The 20909-nt window shown below is 42.2% G+C and overlaps 1 protein-coding gene across 1 annotated transcript in view; it reads right to left on the bottom strand.

Annotated features, from left to right (window-relative positions):
- CLVS1 (clavesin 1) overlaps window positions 1-20909 on the bottom strand; it is a 101611-nt gene that overhangs the window by 15704 nt on the left and 64998 nt on the right. The window contains exons 4-5 of the mRNA XM_085052920.1: window positions 3267-3377; window positions 1926-2161 (exon numbers count right to left, since the gene is read on the bottom strand). Coding sequence (XP_084909046.1) covers window positions 1926-2161; window positions 3267-3377 — 347 coding nt within the window. The remainder of the gene's footprint in view (window positions 1-1925; window positions 2162-3266; window positions 3378-20909) is intronic.

Raw genomic sequence — 20909 nt, 5'->3', positions numbered from 1 at the left:
CTGGTAGAAGTCTGGAGACCTTTTAAGATGTCTTAGATATAAATTTGGTCTAATAAATCTAATAAAGCACACAATCATGCTTTCTAAACATAGGCTTTTACCTATGCTTGGGCTAAACCGTAATTTCAGGGGAAGAAGTATCAAAGCAAATACTCATAGGAGAAAATCTGTTGAAGCTGTGAACTTTTCACCTTTAACAGCAAGTAATGACCATGGGGTGCAAGATCAGATGGTTGACTTAACCGCCGAGTAACGAAATTAGGCTAAAAGTTTAGATCTAGTCTGCCCAGAGGCAACATGACAAATTAGATTCATCCACTCCCCATATTTGTATTAGTGCACTTTTGTATTAGTGAACAGATTATAAAAGAAGGCTTTGCCTCAAGGCAGTGTTTTCTGGCACTGAACTAATTTTCAAGATGAGGTTCTCCCCTGAGGGCACAATAAGACCCTCCCTTCTTTGCAGCCAAGGATCAAGTCCTCAGCAAAGATTTACCTGTGAACAGCCCTTAACATATTTAGAGCTTTAAAAAACTGCAGATTTCTTTATATAAAGCTACATAAATTGAGATATATTCTAATAATGATTAAATACTTAGTAATTTTCTAAAATAATTAAGTGTGTTTCACTGACAATATTTATTGAAAATAAGTTAGTTTAAACTCAGCTTTCTTGGACAGGCTTTGTAAACTTGTGCTGGCTCCCAGCCTTGGCTGGTGGTCAGTAGTGAGAACTTCTCACAAAGCAGGTGGCCACCCCTTATCGTGCCGAGGCTCATAGCCTGGCAGTTGTGTGGCCGTGCAAGTCGTGGCCTTGTGAGCTCTTGAAGTCAGTCATAAGTGCCAGGGTTTCCAGCATGAGGCCTCAATTTGCAGACACAGCTGCGTGGCATCCCTCTGACCTGGGAGGGAGCTGTGAATCAAGAATGCACTTCTTTTTCCTCTGAAGATGAAAGACTTTCAAAACTAATTGCATGACATTATGGCTTGTCTGTGTTGTCAGCTTTGATTTTGCTGTGACAAAATGATGGCCGTTCCCTGTCACAGGGAGTGACGCCGTGCCTGTGAGCACCGCACTCATCAAGTGGCAGCAGCGAGGGAAGCATCGCTGTGATCTGCACGGAAAGCAGTTTCACGGAGTGGGATGCCAAGGGTGAGGCGAGTGCAGATGTCACACTCACACAGGGAAGCCTACCCGGCCACAGCTCACTGCAGCTGCTGTTGGCTGAGCCCACAGCTCTGTGCCAGCTATCCCACATTCCTGACCCCATCCCTGTGCCAGGTATCCCAGCTTTCTGACCCCGTCCCCACAATCAGTTCAAACTACTGAGGGCAACACTCTCCGGAGCTGCTGTTTTGAGCATTCAGAGCTGAATGCACAATCACTAGAACTAAAATCAGAGCTCTTAAAAGAGCAGCTCTGCAGCTGCCTTTGCAGGGCTTCGCGGAGCAAGTGGGAGCAGAAACACAGGGAGAAGACCAGCTCCTTTTCCCTTTAGAGGGCAGTGGTGTTCGTCGTACAAAAGCTGCTTTTCCAAGGAGGTAAATCCCTCACAGTTAACAACCGGGTCAGCAGCAGCAAAGCAGTGGCAAGGAATACGGACCAGCGCTGAAGTGGTGCCTCTGGTTGCTCTGTGCCGTGCAGGACAGCATCTCACCCTGGTGTACTTTTTGTAATGCTCTGTGCAGGGCTCATTAATTTCCCCTCATTTTCATGCACAGTAATCAGACAAGTAATTACGGTTCCACAGAGAGGCTTCCTTTCTCCCACAGCACCATGAGCACAGCCCAGAGTAAAATGTTCCTTACCATCAACCTTTGCCAAATTGCAGCCTCTCTTCGAGCCAGATGAGCCTTTCCTGTGAGATTTATGCCAAACCTGTTCAGAGAGCCAAATAAGCGCTGATTTCAAAGGCAGTACTAACCTTTTCATGGGTTTGGGCGAGGCCTCCCTCTCCAGGTTGGAGGAGGCATGCTTCACGTGCATGGCGTTGTAGGAGGTGTGGGTGTACTCGTTTTCATCGCTGTAGTCGGGACCCAGTAATGTTCGAGCCCACGTCCCCATGTCATAGGGAGGCAGAGTCCCCCCAAATTCAGAGGGCAGGCATTCAGGGTGTATTAGCTGGTGAAGGCTGTTCAGGTTGTTGCCGTGAAGAAAGATCTTTAACAAATAAGAAAGAAAGTTCAAAGTCATCATCGACTCCTTACTTCATTAAGTACAATAATAGCAGCATGAATGAGGTGTGGAGTGTCATTAGTTGACACTGCACTTTCAGGTGGGAATTTCCAAAGCGCTCAGGGATGGCTCAGTTGGGAGAAGATGGGGGATTAACTTTGGGGTGGGCAGCTGAAGAATTAGGCTGGCATTACTAACGCTTCTGAAAACTCCAATTCGCTTGCTTTTGGCACATGAAAATTTCACTTTCTTAAGGTCAGGAATTATGACTGATTATTGGTACTGTGAGATGACAGAAGCTTACGTGAAGAACAGTGGGGGAAAAAAGGGTGAGAGTGGAGCTTACTGAAAGCAAATATGAAGAGTCGGACCTCAGCATCTGAGGGCCACCAGCCCTGCACCCCAGGACAGACATTTCCCAGGGCTGTGTCACCACTTTGTGCTGCTTCAGCAACACTTGTTTCTCTAACCCCTCTTTGCTTTCAGGTTGGTCCTAGCCTTGCCCTGCCTAGTCAGACACAACTCAGGGTGGGCTCTGAGGCCTCCTGAGGGACGATTCAGCTGTTGTGTGATAGACTGCAGACAACAAATGGCTAAGATGACTGCAGGACCACCAATTCACATGGGTTTCAGTGAAGATATGCCTCTTCTGCAGTGTGAGGCAACAGCCTTCAGGCATGGATACTTTTTGTGGAAGCAAGTGAGTTACCATCATGTGAAAACAGTCACCCTGCTGAAGGAATGAAATAGGAATTTTTACTCCCGCAAAGGGCTGAACTGAAGTTTCCCTTGCTTTCAAGTAACTTCGGCCAGGCTTGATTATCCTCCACATTGCCAATTCTGTCTAACCCAGACAGAGCATGTCCCAGTAAAATGTATCCACACTTTGTTAGTGACAACAGGTTTCTGGTCCCTGGCTGAGTTATTGATTCAATTCAGATCGTTCCAAACTCCAATTTTTGGTAACAGCAGCAATTCTCTTATACCATATGGAACATGCAGAGAGAAAAAGAAGAAAACAGGCAGCTGCTTGGCTGATCCAGTTCTGCAGATTCCTCTCCACCTCCACCCCCAACCTCCATCAAATTACCCTTTTCCTTGTCTTGTCTTTGAGGAATGGTTTGATTAGCGTGTACAGGGCATGGATGTACCAGGGCTGATTGACAAAATGGACTCCTCCAAAACGTGCAGGAAAGCTGTCCTATAGAGAGAAAGAAAGAAAGGAAGGCAGTTAAGACATGCAGTGCTCTACTCTGGCAGTCAATAGGATGAAAGTCGGAGGAAAAATCTGTCTCTTTCCATCTGCAAACGAGCACTGGGCTTGCTGGGGAGGGGGCAGGAGGGAAATGGAAGAAACAAAAAAAGATGCCTGGAAGCGTTTGTATCAGTTTCCTCTGTGGGCAGAGGCAGTCCCTTCGCCCCTCCACGCACTGACACATCAATTGCCGATGAGATGCTGAAGATTTAAAGTCGGGTCTCCAGCCACTTCTCATGAACATTTTTTAACTCCATCAGGGCTTCTGACTCGGCCGGCCTGGGAAGCGAGAGGGGGTTGATGAGCACCGCTCCCTCGAGGGGAAGCTTTCTAATTTCTCATTGTGCAGCGCAAGGCAAGCCCCCGGTTCCCACGCACATCGCTGCTCAGAGCTCACCTTTTCACCCTTCGGCCTCCCTGCCTCCCCCTGCTAAAATCATCATTACAATGGCTGACCTTTCGGGGTGAGCAAGCAGCGCATTACAGGGAGGAGGATGGGTGGGAAATGCTGATAAGTGAAGGTGTGGGGAGAGCGCACCATGACAGCACCATGGAAACTGCCGGAGCCTCGCTCGCTGCCGCTGCCGGGCTCAGCACAAACACCCTACATTAGCATGCAGGTAGCGTCCCGCTGGCGAGGTGTTCGCTTCGGCATCCTGCCCTGCTCCGCCAGCCGGGCACGCCTAATGGAGGAGGAGGCGGCTGCCGTGTCTTTAAAGGTTATTGTGTATTGTGAAGGGTATTTTGTACCTGCGATCTTATCTAACACACGTCAGTCAAGGAAGAGCCGAGGATTTTTTTCGCGTTCCATAGATAATGGGACTACCGCTGCTCCTGTGTGCAAATAGGCTTCCAGGGGGAGGAGAGGAGCCTGTCTCTCCGCTGTGGAGGGAGATTCTGATGAAGCCGTCCTCATCCTGTGTGTGCTCCTAACCCCTACAGCTCGGCATGTAAAGCAGAGCATAATGAGGTCTCTTCCTTCAGGGCTTTGGCTCTGGCACTCAGGCAGGTTCCTTCCCCCTACAATTAGCACAGGCTGTCCTGGGGCTTTCTCTCGCCTTCCTCCCGAGCATCAGAGATTGAGCACAGCTGGTGAGAATACGAGGTGGATTTGTGAGATGAGATGAAAAAAATCCCCTTATACACCTGCTCTGTAGAGCTTCTGTGCTGCTTCAAGGTCAATTTTTCCCCCAGATTTAGCGATATGTATGCATACACCACCTCCTTCAAGCCAGGGCAGATCATCAGGACTCTCCATACTCTTAAGCCATGGATTGCCCCGGCAGCCATTCTAAAACCACACTAGGGTAATGTTTGTGTGCAGTCACAGGCATTAAGTGATATTATTTTTTTTATATATATATGCAGTAGAATAAGCCACTTCCACCTCAGACAGGTCAGTTGACCTGAAATCATTACAAATCTGAATATTGGATGTACTGTGAAGGAGTACTGGATAATCAGGCTAGCATGCCAGAGGACAAGCAGTGTAACTTCACAGGTGATCCCATTTTAAATTCCAGTAAATGATGAGTTGAGCTTTTGAGATCCCACCTATCTGGGGTCCTAAGCACAAGAAAGATGTCAGCCTGATAGAGCTAGTCCAGAGGAGGGCCAAAAAGATGATCAGAGGAATAGAGCATCTCTTCTAAAAAGACAGGCTGGGAGAGTTGGGATTGCTCAGCCTGGGGAAGGGAAGGCTCCCCAGAGACCTCATTGCAGCCTTCCAGAACCATAAGGAGGCTTATAAAAAGGAGGGAGAGGGACTCCTTATATAGGCAGATAGTGAGACGATAAGGTTTTAAACTGAAAGAAGGTAGGTTTAGATTTGATATTAGGAAGAAATTCCTTTCTTAGAGGGTGCTGAGGTACTGGAACAGGTTGCCCAGGGAAATTGTGGATGCCCCATCCCTGAAAGTGGTCAAGGCCAGGGTGAATGGGGTCCTGAGCAACCTAATTTACTGAACAGCATCTCTGCCCATGGCAGGGGGATTGGAAGTAGATAACTTTTAAAGTCCTTTCCAAACCTAACCGTTCTGTGATTCTGTTCAGTGATTCAATGATTCTATGATTCTCTTTAAGGATAGCATATTTTCTGTTGGGGTGTTCATTTTCAATACAGATGGCTGTATTTCTCCTGCTTTTTATTACAGTTTAGGGATGCAGATCTGATTGAGATAAACTACTGCAGAACTGCAAGTTGCAGTGACTTCAACTGAGTGCTGAGAAATTGCTGCAGAGGGTCTGAGGCCACCTAGAAAAACACATGGACTGACAGAAGCGTGAAGCCCAAAGTGATTTTCTACCATGTGATAATATAAAATTGCATTTTATAGCAGACCAGAGCCATAAAATGCCCATCTCATGCAAAATTCACAAATTCAGTTGCCTTGCTCACACATGGGAAGGAAAATGTTAAGATTTGAAACTTTTCACAGATTATTCTAAAAAAAAAAATCCTAAACCAAACTCAAATGTTCTATATTTGCCTTTATTTATTTATTTATTCTATATTTGTCAAGCTGGCTGCCATCCCACAAATTGTGTCTATAAGGAATAAGTTTTGGACACCTTTGCTCTTTGGGAATAAATTGCCACAGTTACTCCCAGGCTGTTCTGTAGTGGCAAAGGTCAGTGTAGAAAATCTAATCTGAGTCTGAAGCACAGAACAGGAAAGAAATGAGGGATTGGAAGAAGGGGAATAACTTTAAGGGACAGAGATTTATACTGACCTGAAAAAGAAAAAATTTTGTTGCTTTTTTGCTGGAATACACAAATTATATTAATCACAACATTTAGTGAGAAACATCAATTGGACTTCATTTTCAAGGGGGAACATGTATTTTTCAGAACATGTTGACCAGCTTTAACAATACCCAGGAAGGTCCAAATCCTGCGAATTATAGGAAACAACCAGAGGTTTAACTTGACACTCTGTCTCTAGAAAAGGTCGACTAAGGAGCAGGATGTACTTTCCTGTATAGAAAATTAATTTTATGTCCACCCAACACAGATTGTTGAGTCTAGAAACTAGATTCTATCTGACATATTGGCATAGTAAATGTTATAGGAAAGCCTTTAATATAACAATTTTATTTAAAGGCAATTACTTTCTTTTGATTTTGAAGGTACACACAATAATGCATAAAGACCCTTGGAAAAGAAACATGACAGTCAGAAAAAACCCCAGCCACCAAAGAACATTTTTTTGATGTGTATAACTTTCTGCTACATTTTTTTCCTTACCCTATTAAGCACAATAAGTTCAATTTGACCTTCATCCCTCAGTCCACCTGCATTTGTAAGGCTGTCAATTAGAACAAGGACAAAAACTTAAAAAAAAAAAAAAAAACCAAAAAGAAAACCAAAGAAATTTGATATGGGAATCATGCAGACACTGTTTGGAACTGCAACATACTAATTTTGTAGAAGTCCCTAATTAGAGCAGAGCTGTCTTAGAAAGAAAAGCTCCTGTCTGGAGGTCTGCCTAGTGCAGCTCCAGCAAGATGTATGAGACATTTCCCACACCCCACTTAGTGTCTCTGCTGCTTTCCCTGGGGCAAGGTGAAAGTAGCTGAAATTGATTTTCTGCTGGAGAGCTTTTGCTTTTAGGAATTCTCTTTTGATTTCTCATGTCTTGTGATTCCTTGGGAAGGTGTATTTTATAATGAGGTACATTTTTTGGAGTCTACTGTGAAATGGACCCTGGGATCATCGAGCTTTTTCTTAACCTGATTCCTTGTCAAAAATACCCAATCCTGAGGATGTACTTAGGTTTTATTCCAGTGTTATAAATGAAATATAGTACACATTAATTGGTCTAATTATTTTTGGGCACTACTGTCTTCTCCTCTGAAAACTAGGCTGGATGTATTAGCTCGTTGCTCAGCAATGAAATTGCAGTGTAAATAAACACATCCAACCCAGTGCTAATCCAGCTAACCTGCTTCTCAGCAATAGCAGGGAATCACAGAATCCCAGAATAGGTCAGGTTGGAAGGAGCCACAGTCATCTGGTCCAACCTCCCTCCCTGCTCAGGCAGGGTCATCCTAGAGCACATGTCACAGGATTGCATCCAGATGATTCTTGAGTATCTGCAGTGAGGGAGACTCCACCACCTCTCTGGGCAATCTGTTCCAGTGCTCTCACTGGAGCACAGTGAAGAAGTTCTTCCTTATGCTTAGGTGAAACTTCCTATGCATCAATTTTCGCCCATTCCCTCTTGTCCTGTTGGACTTGCTGAGGAGGCATCTGCCCCTTCATTCAAGTAACTGATGAATAAGTTAAACTGAACCTTGTAGGACACCATTAGTGACAGGTCCCCAGCTTGACCCTGTGGTACTAATTATGACCCTCCAGGATCTGCCTTTGAGCCAATTAGTAATCCACCTCACTGTCCACTCATCCAACCCACACTTCAGTGAAAGAACTCCAGATATTTTCTTGGGCAGCTGGCTCACTCCACAGTCATGCCAGTCCTTCTTCACTGGGACATAAATCACTGGGACATAAATTGAGCTAAAATAAGGAATATATCTAACCATACTGCACTAGCATCTTCCTAGAGCAGTGTGGGCAAACCAACAGAGAAAAAATCATTGGAACACAGAGTTTGAATTGAGTTAATGAAACTGAGGGCATTGATGGGACATTTCTTTTGCCTAATTTGTCTTTGTTTTGCTTTATGTATTTGTTTCTTTACTGTTTGCAGTTATTCTCCTCTTTATCATGCCTAAATAGAAAGTAATGAACATAGTGGAGCTGCCACAGACCCCCTAAATCCATAGAGGCCTCAATACATCTTCTGTTTCAGATTGAAGAAGTGTCTCCAAGCTTGCAGGTCAGAGCAAAATGTTATGGGGATCATTGTTTCCCTTCTCTGCTTGGACCTCCTGTGCAGAAAAATTTCTGAACTGAGTCTGGGACTGAAAACCCTTGGTACATAATATTCCATTAAATAGCTCAAGAGTAATGCTTGGGAGTTGTGAGGTGAATGAGAGGCAATTGTTCTTTCTGCCTGTTCTTCAACATCTATTTATTTTGGAATGAGTATGCATCAGATACCTTTTACTATGGTGTTGTCCACAGTTGCCTGAAAGCTAAAAATCAACATGATTTTCCAGCATTTCCTCGCACCAAAGTGTGTCAGGAAAGCAAAGCCATCTTTGGAACATGAAAAATAGGAATGAATCCAACGTGATGCTCAAGGTCATTCCTTCCAAACTATGTGAATTGACGTCATGGACCAAAGACATGAGCTCAAAATCCATGTTATAGCATATTCCTAGGTTACAGAACATCTGAATTTTGAGACATATACATTTTTAAAATGCTTTCATAAACTTTACCCTTTCTAATCACAAAAGCCAGCATACATCTTGCCATCCCAATGAACTCCAGTCTCAACTATATTTGCCAGTTTGCTGAAAATCCAAATATAATCTCCCTTGAAAGAAAATAATTTCCCTCAGATTCAGGAAGATATCAGTCATAAACAAAATGGTTCAAAGTGAAAGGTCATGTAAATTGAGGATAAAAACAGAATCTTCATGCCTGTGCACTTACATAATCAGTCCCCGAGGTGGATTAAAACTCCCACAGATCATATTAATAGTTCAGGAAGATTTTATTAATAGTTCAGTGATAGTTTCTCCATGGAGAATTTCTGTGAGCGTGTGATTTTAATGGATTGGCACAATAAGGGAAGGGGGATTTCCGCTCTTTGGCTCTTCGGCTCTTCGGCTTCAGATCCAAATTCAGCCTCTGATAAGAGTGATAGTGCTTGAAAGTTGTTGTTCCCTGATTTTATGGCTTTGCCAGATATTGGATAGCCTGTGTCCAGCAACAACCTGCTCCTGAGCAAGTTCGGATGAGTTCCATGTAATGCCCTAGGTATGGACAGAGTGGGCTGTTGAAGAGTGCATGCTAGGAAAGAGGGCAAAGTGTCCTCCCATCGCTGCAGCTTCAGCTTCTAATTTTAATGCAGCTCCTGAGAGATGGATTTTTAGTTTGGCAGGATGCAGTGGGAGGCAGTGGCTGGACCAGGGCCATGAAGACCCTGGGACTGGGCTGCTCCTGCACCTCTACAATGTTCCCAGGGGTTGCAGGAGCTGGGGCTGCTCTCCCTCACCTTCTGCAGTGCCTGCTCTGATCCCAGGCACGTTTCCAAGCTCCACCCCGACGAGTTGCTTGTCTTTCTGTTATCTCTTTCTGCTCCCCTGTGTTTTTGAAGAGATGGGAATGCAAAATTAATGTTGCCTGTAGCAATAATTGCAAATCGTTTGCTTCTACCTTGGCATGCCCTCAGAGTACACAGGGCTTGAAAATAGCTGCAGAGTAGGGGAAAACCATTAAAAAAAAAGACATTAGTGCTAGTAGTATGGCAATCCTGACCTGCTTGAGTATGACCGTAAAAAGAATTCTTGCAATTGTGAAGAATTCATTGATTTTGGGTAAACTGTGACTGTAACTGCTCACACCAAAATGCTCTCTTTCCTTTGAAGCACAGAGTAGCAAAGGATTGGAGCAAAATCATGGGAAGTTGTGAGTGCTTGCTTTATTTTCACATCTCATGCCCACATATGTAGATGAAGACATTCTGAAGTACTTCTGTCAGAGAAATAGAACTGAAAAATGAACACTGGGATGCATTCTCCTAGACATTTTTCATTATGTTTGTTATCTCTCCTGCTACACTCAGTAACTTTTAAAATTCAGTCATTTGCAGTGGGTTTCTCCCAGTCATTATTGCACACTAGTGAGGTCCTACAGAGCATCTGTTCATGGGTGTTGGCAGATGGCACCAATAAATCAGGTTATAGAACACAGATTTGCTCAGTAAACTTTGATTCGTCCTGATAGAATCATGCTGTCATGTCATCTGGTCTAACAAAATAACTTGTAACCTTGGGGCAAAAGGGGAATTTCTTCACTACCTTTTTACAAGAAACCCTTTACTGAACCAGCTCAGAATAATTTAAGAACAGAAAATTTCCCAGGAGCACTGTCTCTGTTGGATTGACACCATATCCTGGTGCTACTTTTTTTGCTTGGCATGTTCCCCTCTTTTACACGATAAAGATAGAGAGTAAGGCTCCTTCCAGAAACAAAAAGAAAAAAAATAGATGAATAAATTATACTGATAGAGAAACAGCAGGTTGATTCAGGGGTTGGTTGAGGAGGTTCACAGAGAAGAGAGGAATTAAAAATGTGATTAAAAAATGATACTAAGAGCACTGACACACTGATTTGGAAGTAGCCCATGCATGTATGTAATTGGGGTGCTGCAGTTTGCTCTAGATTAGGTCATATTAGGTAAGGCCAGATCAGAATGCTTCTGGTGGAGCAAGAAGAGTGACAGTCACCCACTAAGCTAAGCAGGGGTAGCTGGGGTCATAGGCAGCACGGGAAGGGACATGAATTAGCTGGAGGCTATTTTTCAGAGTTAGCTTAGGAACTTGCCATGATCTTTGCAGCCAGCTCCAGCAAACCAGGCTAAATTGTCTCCAATGCTCTGATTTTGGTGTAAACTGTAGCTCAGAAACCTGTTTATATTCAGCTTTCTTCAGGCAGGGTGACTGCAAGCTGAGCTGCTTCTATTCCTGTATCTCACTGAATGTGAACGTCTGAAATTAGTTGTGGGGGAAGGAAAGAGCAGCAGGAAGATCATCAAAGCTGAAAGCAGTTTTGGGCTTAATTAGAAATGGCACAACGTGCTGGGCACAGAGCAAACCTGGCCTGGAGCCTTGCTGGGTGAGCACAGGTGCTGGGGGCTGCAGGGTGTGACCACAGGTCAGCTGGGATGCGTCACCAAGCCCTGGGCTGAGTGTGACCTGTGAGCTTTGGTTGCTCATTCAATATCACCACTGCTATAAAGTCCCTGTGCACATGCTAGGTTTCTGAGAGTTCCTGTGCCCTCCCTCCAATCCTCTCTCCCTGACAGCAGGAAACAAAGTGGTGTGTTCTATCTCCACTTGAGCTGTTGGTGGGTGCTTGTGGGTGTGAGCTGCTCTCAGTTTTGGGGGTGCAGTAAATAAGCAGGTTTCTTTTGTAGTCAGATTCTAATGCAGGATATTCTGAAGTAAAATGCTCTCCAGAATGAGCATCCTCCCCCCCCCCAAAGAAAGTAACAGACAGCATTAAGACAGCTTTAACGAAGGAGCATCCTATTCCCTTGCATTTGGAAAAGAACCCGCCCAGGACCACAGGGGTTAAAAGTCTGGCATTGAAAATTTGACCCAAAAAATGTTCTATTTTTAATGTACACTTTTTGAAAAAGAATAAGGAGAGTAGGGATTCTTTTCGAAAGTAATTTTTTTAAGTTACACTTTAAACGAAATCAATTAGTACTATTAACCACTGTAGCAAAGAACACTGCTGTTTTCTTTAGTTGATCTTACTTGAAGCTCTCTCCTAGCTATTTCTATTTCCACAGAGAGGCCTTGCACTCATCCTGAAGAGCAGTAGATTTGTGGGACACTGTGACTGAAAGCACAGGGAGTAAAGGAGTCTGGGCAAAGAATGAGGCAAATCTGCTGAGGCAAATCCAGTAGCATTTAAAAGGCTGTTGAAAAGAGAGAGTTGAACGCATGCAAAGTCAGTCATGAAAAGCATAACATACAGCACCTTATTTCTTGTCCAGTATTGAGATTTTAAACAAAAAAATTTTTGTTTAAAAGCCCTGTACAGAGAGTTTCTCTTTAGAAATAGCATTGTTATGCTAAGATTCTCTACATTGTGTATGTAAAACATTTATTCTATATTTTTTCACATTGCCATATATGTATATATACACACACACACATATATATATATATATATATACATATACACACACACACATATATATATATATATATATACTCTCTGCAGAAATAGCTGTGTCTGAGCAAAGGGCAATGAAAGAATGAAAGCCAAACTGCCATGGTGAGGACAAATGCCCACAGCATTAGTTAAAGTCAGCCAAAGAAAAGCAATTAAAAAGGTCTTGTGGCACTTGCATTGCTTCTCAGGAGACCTATTGACTTTGCAGAGAAGCTTTTCATCTTTGCCTATGGAAGCACTAAGGTATTAAACAGAATTCCTAAAGTCGCATTACACTTGTGTTGTGATTGAAAGCTGATGATGGAGAAAAGGAGATTTTGTTATTTATAGTGCTAGGCAACCTATTTGGTGCTGAACAGAAGTCTGATCTAGCCTGGCTTGAACAATGCGTGGAATCATCTTAAAAGCAGCATGGAAAGGAGATTATAAACTATCATTGTGATGTGATTATAACCTCGTATGGTCAGAAGAAAATGATCAAGCAATTTTTTTATTACTAAAACAAAGTATTTGATGGAAATTATTCCTTTTCCAGTAAATTTCTTTGCATCTAGCTGTAGGTTAAAATAATCCTTTGTGTCGACTGCTCTGTACAGGTCCTTGTAGGTATCACAGGCTCCTAGCACTCATTTTCTCAGAGGTATCTGTTAAACAAGAGCTGTATTCTCATCTTATTTCACTAAAAATTTCATATTTTATTGTAATTTGTTTGAGATGGAAACCTCATTTTAGAATGGAAAGTTTCCCTTCATCTAGGTATTGCACAGCCCCTTTTAAAAACAATTTTTGTGGTCCCTGTCAGCTTTGACATATGTACTCTGGCAAGTGTCCCATGGTGAAGATATTTTGTCAATTCTTTTTTCTCTTTCAACAGGAGTGTGTGTGTGTGTGTGTGTGTGAGCAAACCCCATGACCTACTTTGTTTCAAAGGGAGTCAAAATGCCAAATGCCTGTGCAATGGTGGAGACCCAGCTCTTGGTGGATGCAATATGAGACAACTCACACTGCATCAAATAAACACCTGACAGCAGCAGCATCATATTTTTCCTTATATACATCCTCTTATTCTTCAGACCAATAGAAGCCTGAGAAACCCCCCCCACCCTTTTATTGTTTGCATGATTCAGTCTCTGTCCTTGTTCTAGTCTCTGAGTGAGATTGCTTTGCTGCCTTATCCCTTCATGCTGAAGGGAAAATTGTTTTGTGTATTTGTATTTCACAAAGTCCCACATAGTCACCAGACTGATTTAACAGGAGCAGACCAATGTGTCAGGTCTGCAATAAAATATAATCTCTTTTTGTCTGCCCTTTTGTGATCCCTTTCTCTATATACTATTTTTTAATAACAGAGCAGTGGCTTGGTAATGAGAAACCTGTCCATAATTTAATGTCCTTGAAATAAGTTTTATATTAAAAAAAAGTAGTATTAAAGAGACACATAGAAAGATTTAAAGGTACATTGTGGAACATATATTTGTAGGAAAGCTGTTTTTACAATGTCAGACAGCATTTTAAGTTTCATGACATTTTCTACAACATGTATTTGAGAAATGAGTTATGAAGACAATTTTTTTTAGTGAAGAGCCTTGTACTGCACAGTGCAAAGAACACACTGATGTTTCTCCCCTGTAGTTATAAAAACAGGCATTGCTAATAGCACCACTAATAGCTAAGATTGTCTGACGTGTTGCAACTTTGCTGTAGTAATACATTTTGGGCCCAAAAATTTCAACAGGAAGCTAGACATAGTTTAACAGGAGCAGTGTTGGAGGCTGGGGGTGGGGATGAGAGTTTCTCCACAGGCTTGAAAGGAAAAAGACTGTTTTCTGCACTTCAAAATATTTCTATGGTTATTTGAGTGTGGAGGTTTAAAGCTCAGAGCCTTTGGAGCACGGACCCAACCTTTCACAAAAGGTTTTCATAGCACACATGGCTTTAATGACACAGTGAGAATTTGCAACTCTGTGTAAGTGTATGTCCAAACTCATTCAAGGAAATCTGGAGGCTGAAATGTTTCATAAAATGGACTAGTCATAGTGATACCCTCTTGCCTTAAAAGCTGTGATCAGTCAAAATCCTTGGAGTTCATTAGTTATGTTCTCCCAACAGAGAGGCTGCAGCCCTGACCCACAGGTGGGAGGTAGAGCTCTGCCTGCAGTGGTTTCTCCTAGAGATGTTGTAAAGCACTGGTGTAGTCAGGGTCCCCTGAAGCTGTACTTTGATACTCAGATTTTTCCTTTCCTAAGTGCGTGACTTTGCCATTTCAATGTTCTTTTTGTGTGTTGTGTTCACCACCTAAAGCAATGCTAGGCAACCGTAGAGTCAGTGCTGCTCTTCACATAATCACTCAGAATCAGGGCTTTTGTCAGTTTGGCAGCATTAAATGTCACATAAACTTTGTACTCTTTGCTACACCAAATACATGCTTATACTCTCTGCAACAGCTCTCTCATTTCCACAACACATCCTCCCTTCAGTTCACACTTCTTATGCCTCACTACCTTGCTTTACTGCCACCTTAACTCTGACTACAAAACAGCTTTAAAAGATAGCAGTAGGAAAATGGTTTCTGGTATCTGTGCAGGTGCAAGAAAAGCAGGGCATTAATGAGTGCAGTTTCTCGGTCTTTCCGTTATCATTAGCCAAGCACGGATTTCAGGCTGTGGACATAATACCAGGTCACTGTTCAGCCCTTTGGCATCCTGTATGTTATCACCTGCACCCACTACAGACCCTAACAAGAAGAGTCTGAGGATTACCAGTGAAGTTTACTGCCTGAGTAGTGCTTGCACTGCCTTCTCCAAAAGGTTACTCTTAACTGCGTTTTCAGGCACCACAACATCATTCTGCAAGCTAATGATTCCTTCATTCTCTGGCTCTACTCCTTAAAAATTTGTTCTGATTTTTTTTTCAGAGCCAAGAGCAGGAAAAAAATTCTCAGAATTTCTTAAGACTACAGTTCACAGGAAGGTGTGAACCCATTTCTCAGCCACCTCAGATTAAAAAAAATTCATCCTCCTCTTTCTTCTCATATTGGGTCAAAGCCACACACTGAGAACTTCAACATGAGGTCTTAAATAAATTAGGCTTTTTCTACCCAGAGACTGGAGTACCCTCTGTCATATCTCTGGAGGTCATTAAATTTACTAGGTAGGTACAGGACAGTCTGTCTGTACCTTCTCCTTTGAAGGCATCCCATCAAGAACTCTTCCCATCTAATTGCAGGCAGCAGTGTATACTCCTTATTAAACTTCAAGCATTGAGTACCAAGGCATTTGCAAATTATTTGGTGCCATTAACCTTTAGGCACGGTGGCAAATATTGTCCCTCTAGTAAATTGGAGGGATTTTGTTTGGAGTGGTGGTGCTTAGCTCTAACTTCAAAGTTTGCCCCACTTTAATCTATGAATGGGATCTGATCCCTTCCAAAGTTACTTACCCCATGACTCTGTGGTATTTCATATGTGCAGGTCTGTCTGCATCTCAGGCTGTCAGACTGTTCCTGCCCTGTTGTGTTCCACACTTATTGTTGACTGATCACTTGTTACTCAGGGCTTCAGGTTACAGTTTCCATTTAAAGCTGAAGCTTTTATCATCTTTATAATATGCTACAGAATTTATTACAGAAATGGGCAGGAAGGTAAGGCTTATTTATTATCTGCTTTGCTGCAAAACCCATATTATGAGCATAAATGATGGCAATAAACAAAAGAAAATAACCTGTTCGGACCAGAAGAAAATCTATATCACTAACTCCCTGCATTGAACAGTTGTTCCAAGAATGAAGGATTTCCTTGTTATTAGGAATGTACCAGGTGAATAGAAGTTAACAGAAAAGCTGCATTTCCTATTAGCTGCTACATGTGGCAATGCATATTAATCCCACATACATCCATCAACTTAATTAAAACCTCCCTATTATTGAAATCTATAAATGACACAGAAAGGTATCAGAGCTTAGGAAAGAGTGTTCATTTATGCTGTTAACTGGACAGTTAACTCTCCAGTTGTGGTAGGTTATTTCTGGAAGGAAGTAAACAATTTCTTCTGGACATCCAGCAATTTGAAAAACACTTGGAGATTACAACCAAGGCCAATGTTTGTCTGCAAGTGTTAGTGAGAAGTTAATAGTATTACTGGATTCTTTGCAGATACTTCATCGGGGGTTTTTTGGGTTTTTTTTTCCCCTTTTGGCAATGACACACATATATATAGAGCGATATACATGTATGGTACATCTTTGCACAAAATTTGAAGATAAGGTCCACTGACAACACACTTAAAATGGAAAGGTTACATTAATATATTTCCCCACTTCTGTCAAGATCTGGCTGGGAAAATCAGTTCACCACTTATTGGTACCATCCTTTCGAAATTTTAAGAACAAAATATTAACAAACTTTTTTTCCCCCTCCCCAAGTTGTCTGCTCTAGGCACTATGTTGTTTCAATTTTTTAGTTGAAAACAAATCTTAGGTGCACTGTGTTGTATGGTCTGGGAGATCTCTCAAACAGATTTTGCTGTTTGAACTGGTTGAGTTGTGAATGGGTTCAGGCTATGGAAGTCTGCTCAGTGTGAAATCCACTTAATGCAGCAAATTCTTCACTCAAGGTGATTATTGAACAATTGATTTTCTCAATATTAACGGCAAGAAAATCTAACAGAAAAATAGAGAAGTTAAACAACTTGTCAGCATCAAAATTCTTTCAAAGCACAGAAGATAATTGCAGTAGTTTGCCCAGTGCTTCAGTCTGTATCTGTAAAGCAGAAGGGCTACTGTTAAGGTAGCTTTATTTCTGGCAGAAAAGTTGTGAAGCACTTTGATTGTTGAAATTATTATGGGAAGAGAAGGTTAATTATGAAAGATTATTACAGCATTTTAAGCACTACAGTCAAGGTAAAGAGAAATATGTCAGATGTTTATTTTCAAATAGACAATACAAGTAGGATGATAAAAATAAAATTATGGTTGTGATTCATAGGAAGTTAAAAAAAGGTTTTAAATTTTTGTAATTCAGTTTGTGTCAAAAATCACAGATTTTGGGAAAAATTATTCAAGGAATTGTGTACTGAAATACCCAGAATCTACATAAAACCAAGCATTTGGAGGACCTGCCTGGAGACTGAGAAAGTTAGATGTGCTTCAATGTTGTGGATATGAAAATAAACCCACAATTTTTCTGCAAATGAGACTGAGGCAGAAAAGCATAACTCTATCAGTGTGGGAATCCACACAACCCATGACTGAGAAGCCCAGAGTGGAAAGAAACTCATGCAAGATAACATCTCCCATTTGTAAAAGGATCAAAACACCACACTGGCATTTACAAGCATCAGCAGAGATCTGTAGAGGAAGGAACACACTTCATCATTGCAGTCACATCACAGAATCACAGAATATGCTGGTTTGGAAAGGACCCATAAAGATCATCAAAGTCCAACTCCCAGCCATGCACAGCACCATCCTCAAGAGTCACACCAGGAAGTGTTACTGAGAGCATTGTCCAAATATTTCTTGAACTCTGTCAGGCTTGGTGCTGTGACCACTTCCCTGGGGAGCCTGTTCCTGTGCCCAAACATGCTCTACATAAAGAACCTTTTCACCTTTTCCTGATATCTGATCTAAACCCTCCCTGACACAACTTGGATCCTGTCACTGGTTACCATAGAGAAGAGGTCAGTGCCTTCCCCTTCTCTTCCCTGTCCACCTGAAGGCTTGTGAAACACAACTGAATTTCCATGATATTTAGGTGCACCAGGGGCACCAGTAGGAGCAAAGACAATTCAGTCTTGGCAGGAGTGAAATTCTGGTCATACAGAGGTAAACTTTTATTATATAATAGAGGTGTGCCAGTAAGTGTTTGGATACAGAAAAATATTGAAATTTATGGAAAAGTTAAAATTTCTGATAGTATCAGAAGGAAAAAGATCCTTATTATTGAGCTAAAAAGATACCAACTTCTGGATATCAGAGACTGAATTCATGCAATAGACAGACAATTGTTGACAGAAACTGAAAAGGTACCTAAGGACGCTTCTGGGAAATAAAGGAAATCTCAACAGAGTATGAAATAGAGATGAAAGGGTCAAGAGGGTCCATGGCTCATCTACCCAGGAAAGTTTCTCTTGCCATAATTTGGGCTACAATAAGAGAAGCCTATTGCTCTAGGGAGAAATATATAATGAAGAAGAACAAGTGAATGTATTGTGCTTACGGATCATGTAGAAAGCAAGCAAAACATTGAAATATTTCATTTGCATACGAATGACCTAAAAATGGCATCTATCGCAATGTCTCTAATGAGAAACTAAAAAGGCAGTACTACTCTGGGAGGTGACCTTATGAAACTGGGCCATCCATATATGCACGATTATTATCTCTTCATGAAATGAGTTCCTTAGAATGCCATTGGGTTGTGCTTGGAGCCACAAGGCTTTTGCTTGGAAATACAAAATATTTGAAGGTGTAAACAGTACTAAGTTGCACACAAATTATGTTACATATGGGGGGAAAGCGTAAAAAAATCCCATCTGGAGGCCTCAAGTAACTCAGAAATTCTGACATAAACTAAACAAATTACGATGTAAGTGTAAAGATATATTCCAGTGGACCTCCCTGGGAATGTCTCCCCCAGCAGTCTCCTCTCATGAGGGAGCTATAAGGAAATTTGCACCTATCAAGCTGCATGCAGCAGCAGCTTGAGACAGCTACTAAGACACATACGAGAAGGGTAGGTCACAACCTGGTCTGTATTTAACATTTTGAAATTACCAAGGCACCAGAGATGCACTGGAGGTCACATGAACTCTGAAGGCAAGATGCCTGTGCTTGTCAGGGAGCTGTCAGAGTCACTTTGGTCTCACAGGTGTCTTGAGACAGATAGAGCAAAGCAGCAAGTCCAGTATGGTTTGTGAAATGTGATAAAGGTGGGAAGCAGTCATGCCAATGTGCAGTGAACTTGTCCCAGGTGCAAGAGACACTGCTGCACCAGATGGACACAAGCAGAGGTGGAATAGGTTTTCTCATCTGAGATAGCTGAGCTCAAGGACCTGGGACAGCAGGAGCTGCAGGATCTGGCTGTGGCAGAAATGACAATATGGATATTAAAACTGAGATCCAAGTGTCCATGTGACATTACAGCACGCCTTAGGCGTTAATTGAACCTTGATAGCTGACGGTCCTCGAGATTCTGAATTGCATTAAAAATCGCTGATGGTGTGGCTAGAAAGGGGAGCTGTGGGAAAATAAAGAATTTGCAGGAGGACCTTAAAATAGACATTTGGCAATAAATGATTACTGGTTCCTTTCCTACTTCCATCAATCAAGCCATGATCAGTTTATTACCCCCTCTGTTGCTGCACTCACTGCTTGGAGTGGAAATGTGAAACAGTACTTTCTTTGTATTTCCTTGAAAAGTGGCAGGAACAGCTTCTTTTCCTTTGCAGGGGATAGGACAAGGTCTCCCACACTGCTTACAGAAACCACATCAGTAGGAAGCAAAAGTCAGGAAAAGAATACAAGAAGGAGGTAGTTAATGTGTTCTCCCCAACGGCATTTTCACAACAGGATAATTTCTCTGGTTTCAGATCCCCTGATCATAATAGCAAACCATCTGCTCGTGGAAAGAGGACACTTCAAGGAAGGATATCTGGCTTAGTCATCCTGTCACATCACAGCTCTGCAGGGCTTCTTTTATTCTAGTGAAGAGGTTTTCATTTTTAATCCTGTTTCTGCATTCTTTAAGGTAACATTTAGAGGTTATTTTTTTAGTTTAATCTGACAATTCCACGAAGCATCATGCGAGACAAATAATCCCTCATCCTACAGAGGTATAAAGCTAGTAGTACCAGCAATTGCAGTAACAAGAAAGCACAACTTCTGTTAAAATACTATGGAATGAGATACCCCAAAAGACAGTTCAAGCATGCATAGAGTTTACAACAGGAGTATCAACCATGTTTAACATCAGTGACAACCAAGGATATGCACAACACCAAGGTTTACAGGGATGCAGGATTCAGCTCCCTGTGGCATATCCAACTCCTCTCTAGGATGCACTCCAAATTATGGGCCTGTATGGGCTAAGTTCATAGGGCCAGCTCCTCCCTGCTCCTATGCTCACAGATGCATACACATGCATGTTACACAGTCCTCCAATTTTTCTCTAACCTTCCCTCTTGCCTCTTCTGGCCTCTTCTCTCTCAGCTGCCAGTGTAAGTTAGACAAGTTGGAGGCAGAGGTGAACATTAGTGGGACACTATTGTTTCATTTCTCTGCCTTCTTCTGCTGTTTCCTACTCCTCCAAGAAAATCCCTCCCTAGAACATAAGGAATATTTGTTTCTGCTATTCTCCAAAGCTTGTCGTAAGTTTCAGACTGCAAACAAGGACCTGATGCTAATGTTCATGTGCCTTTTTGGTGTCTTCCCCCCCCCCGTCATTCCTTTACACTTCCTAATTCATAGTCCTCTTCTGGCGCAGCTAAGTTTGTTGAAGCAAAATCTGCTGCAATATATATCAGTATGCATTTTGTCTTTCATTTTGATTGACTTCACATGTGTTTTTAGAGCTACAGGTCAAAAGCTTCATTGCCCCCTGCTGCTATATAAAGTATTCTTCTAAATAAATAGCACATACCACAGACATGCCTGATCATC

The sequence above is a fragment of the Lichenostomus cassidix genome, chromosome 2 (assembly GCF_008360975.1).
Source record: "Lichenostomus cassidix isolate B80296 chromosome 2, HeHo_3.0, whole genome shotgun sequence".
Lineage (NCBI taxonomy): Eukaryota > Metazoa > Chordata > Aves > Passeriformes > Meliphagidae > Lichenostomus > Lichenostomus cassidix.
The sequence above is the reverse complement of the archived record's forward strand: the minus strand, read 5'-3'. Positions and strand labels throughout refer to the sequence as shown.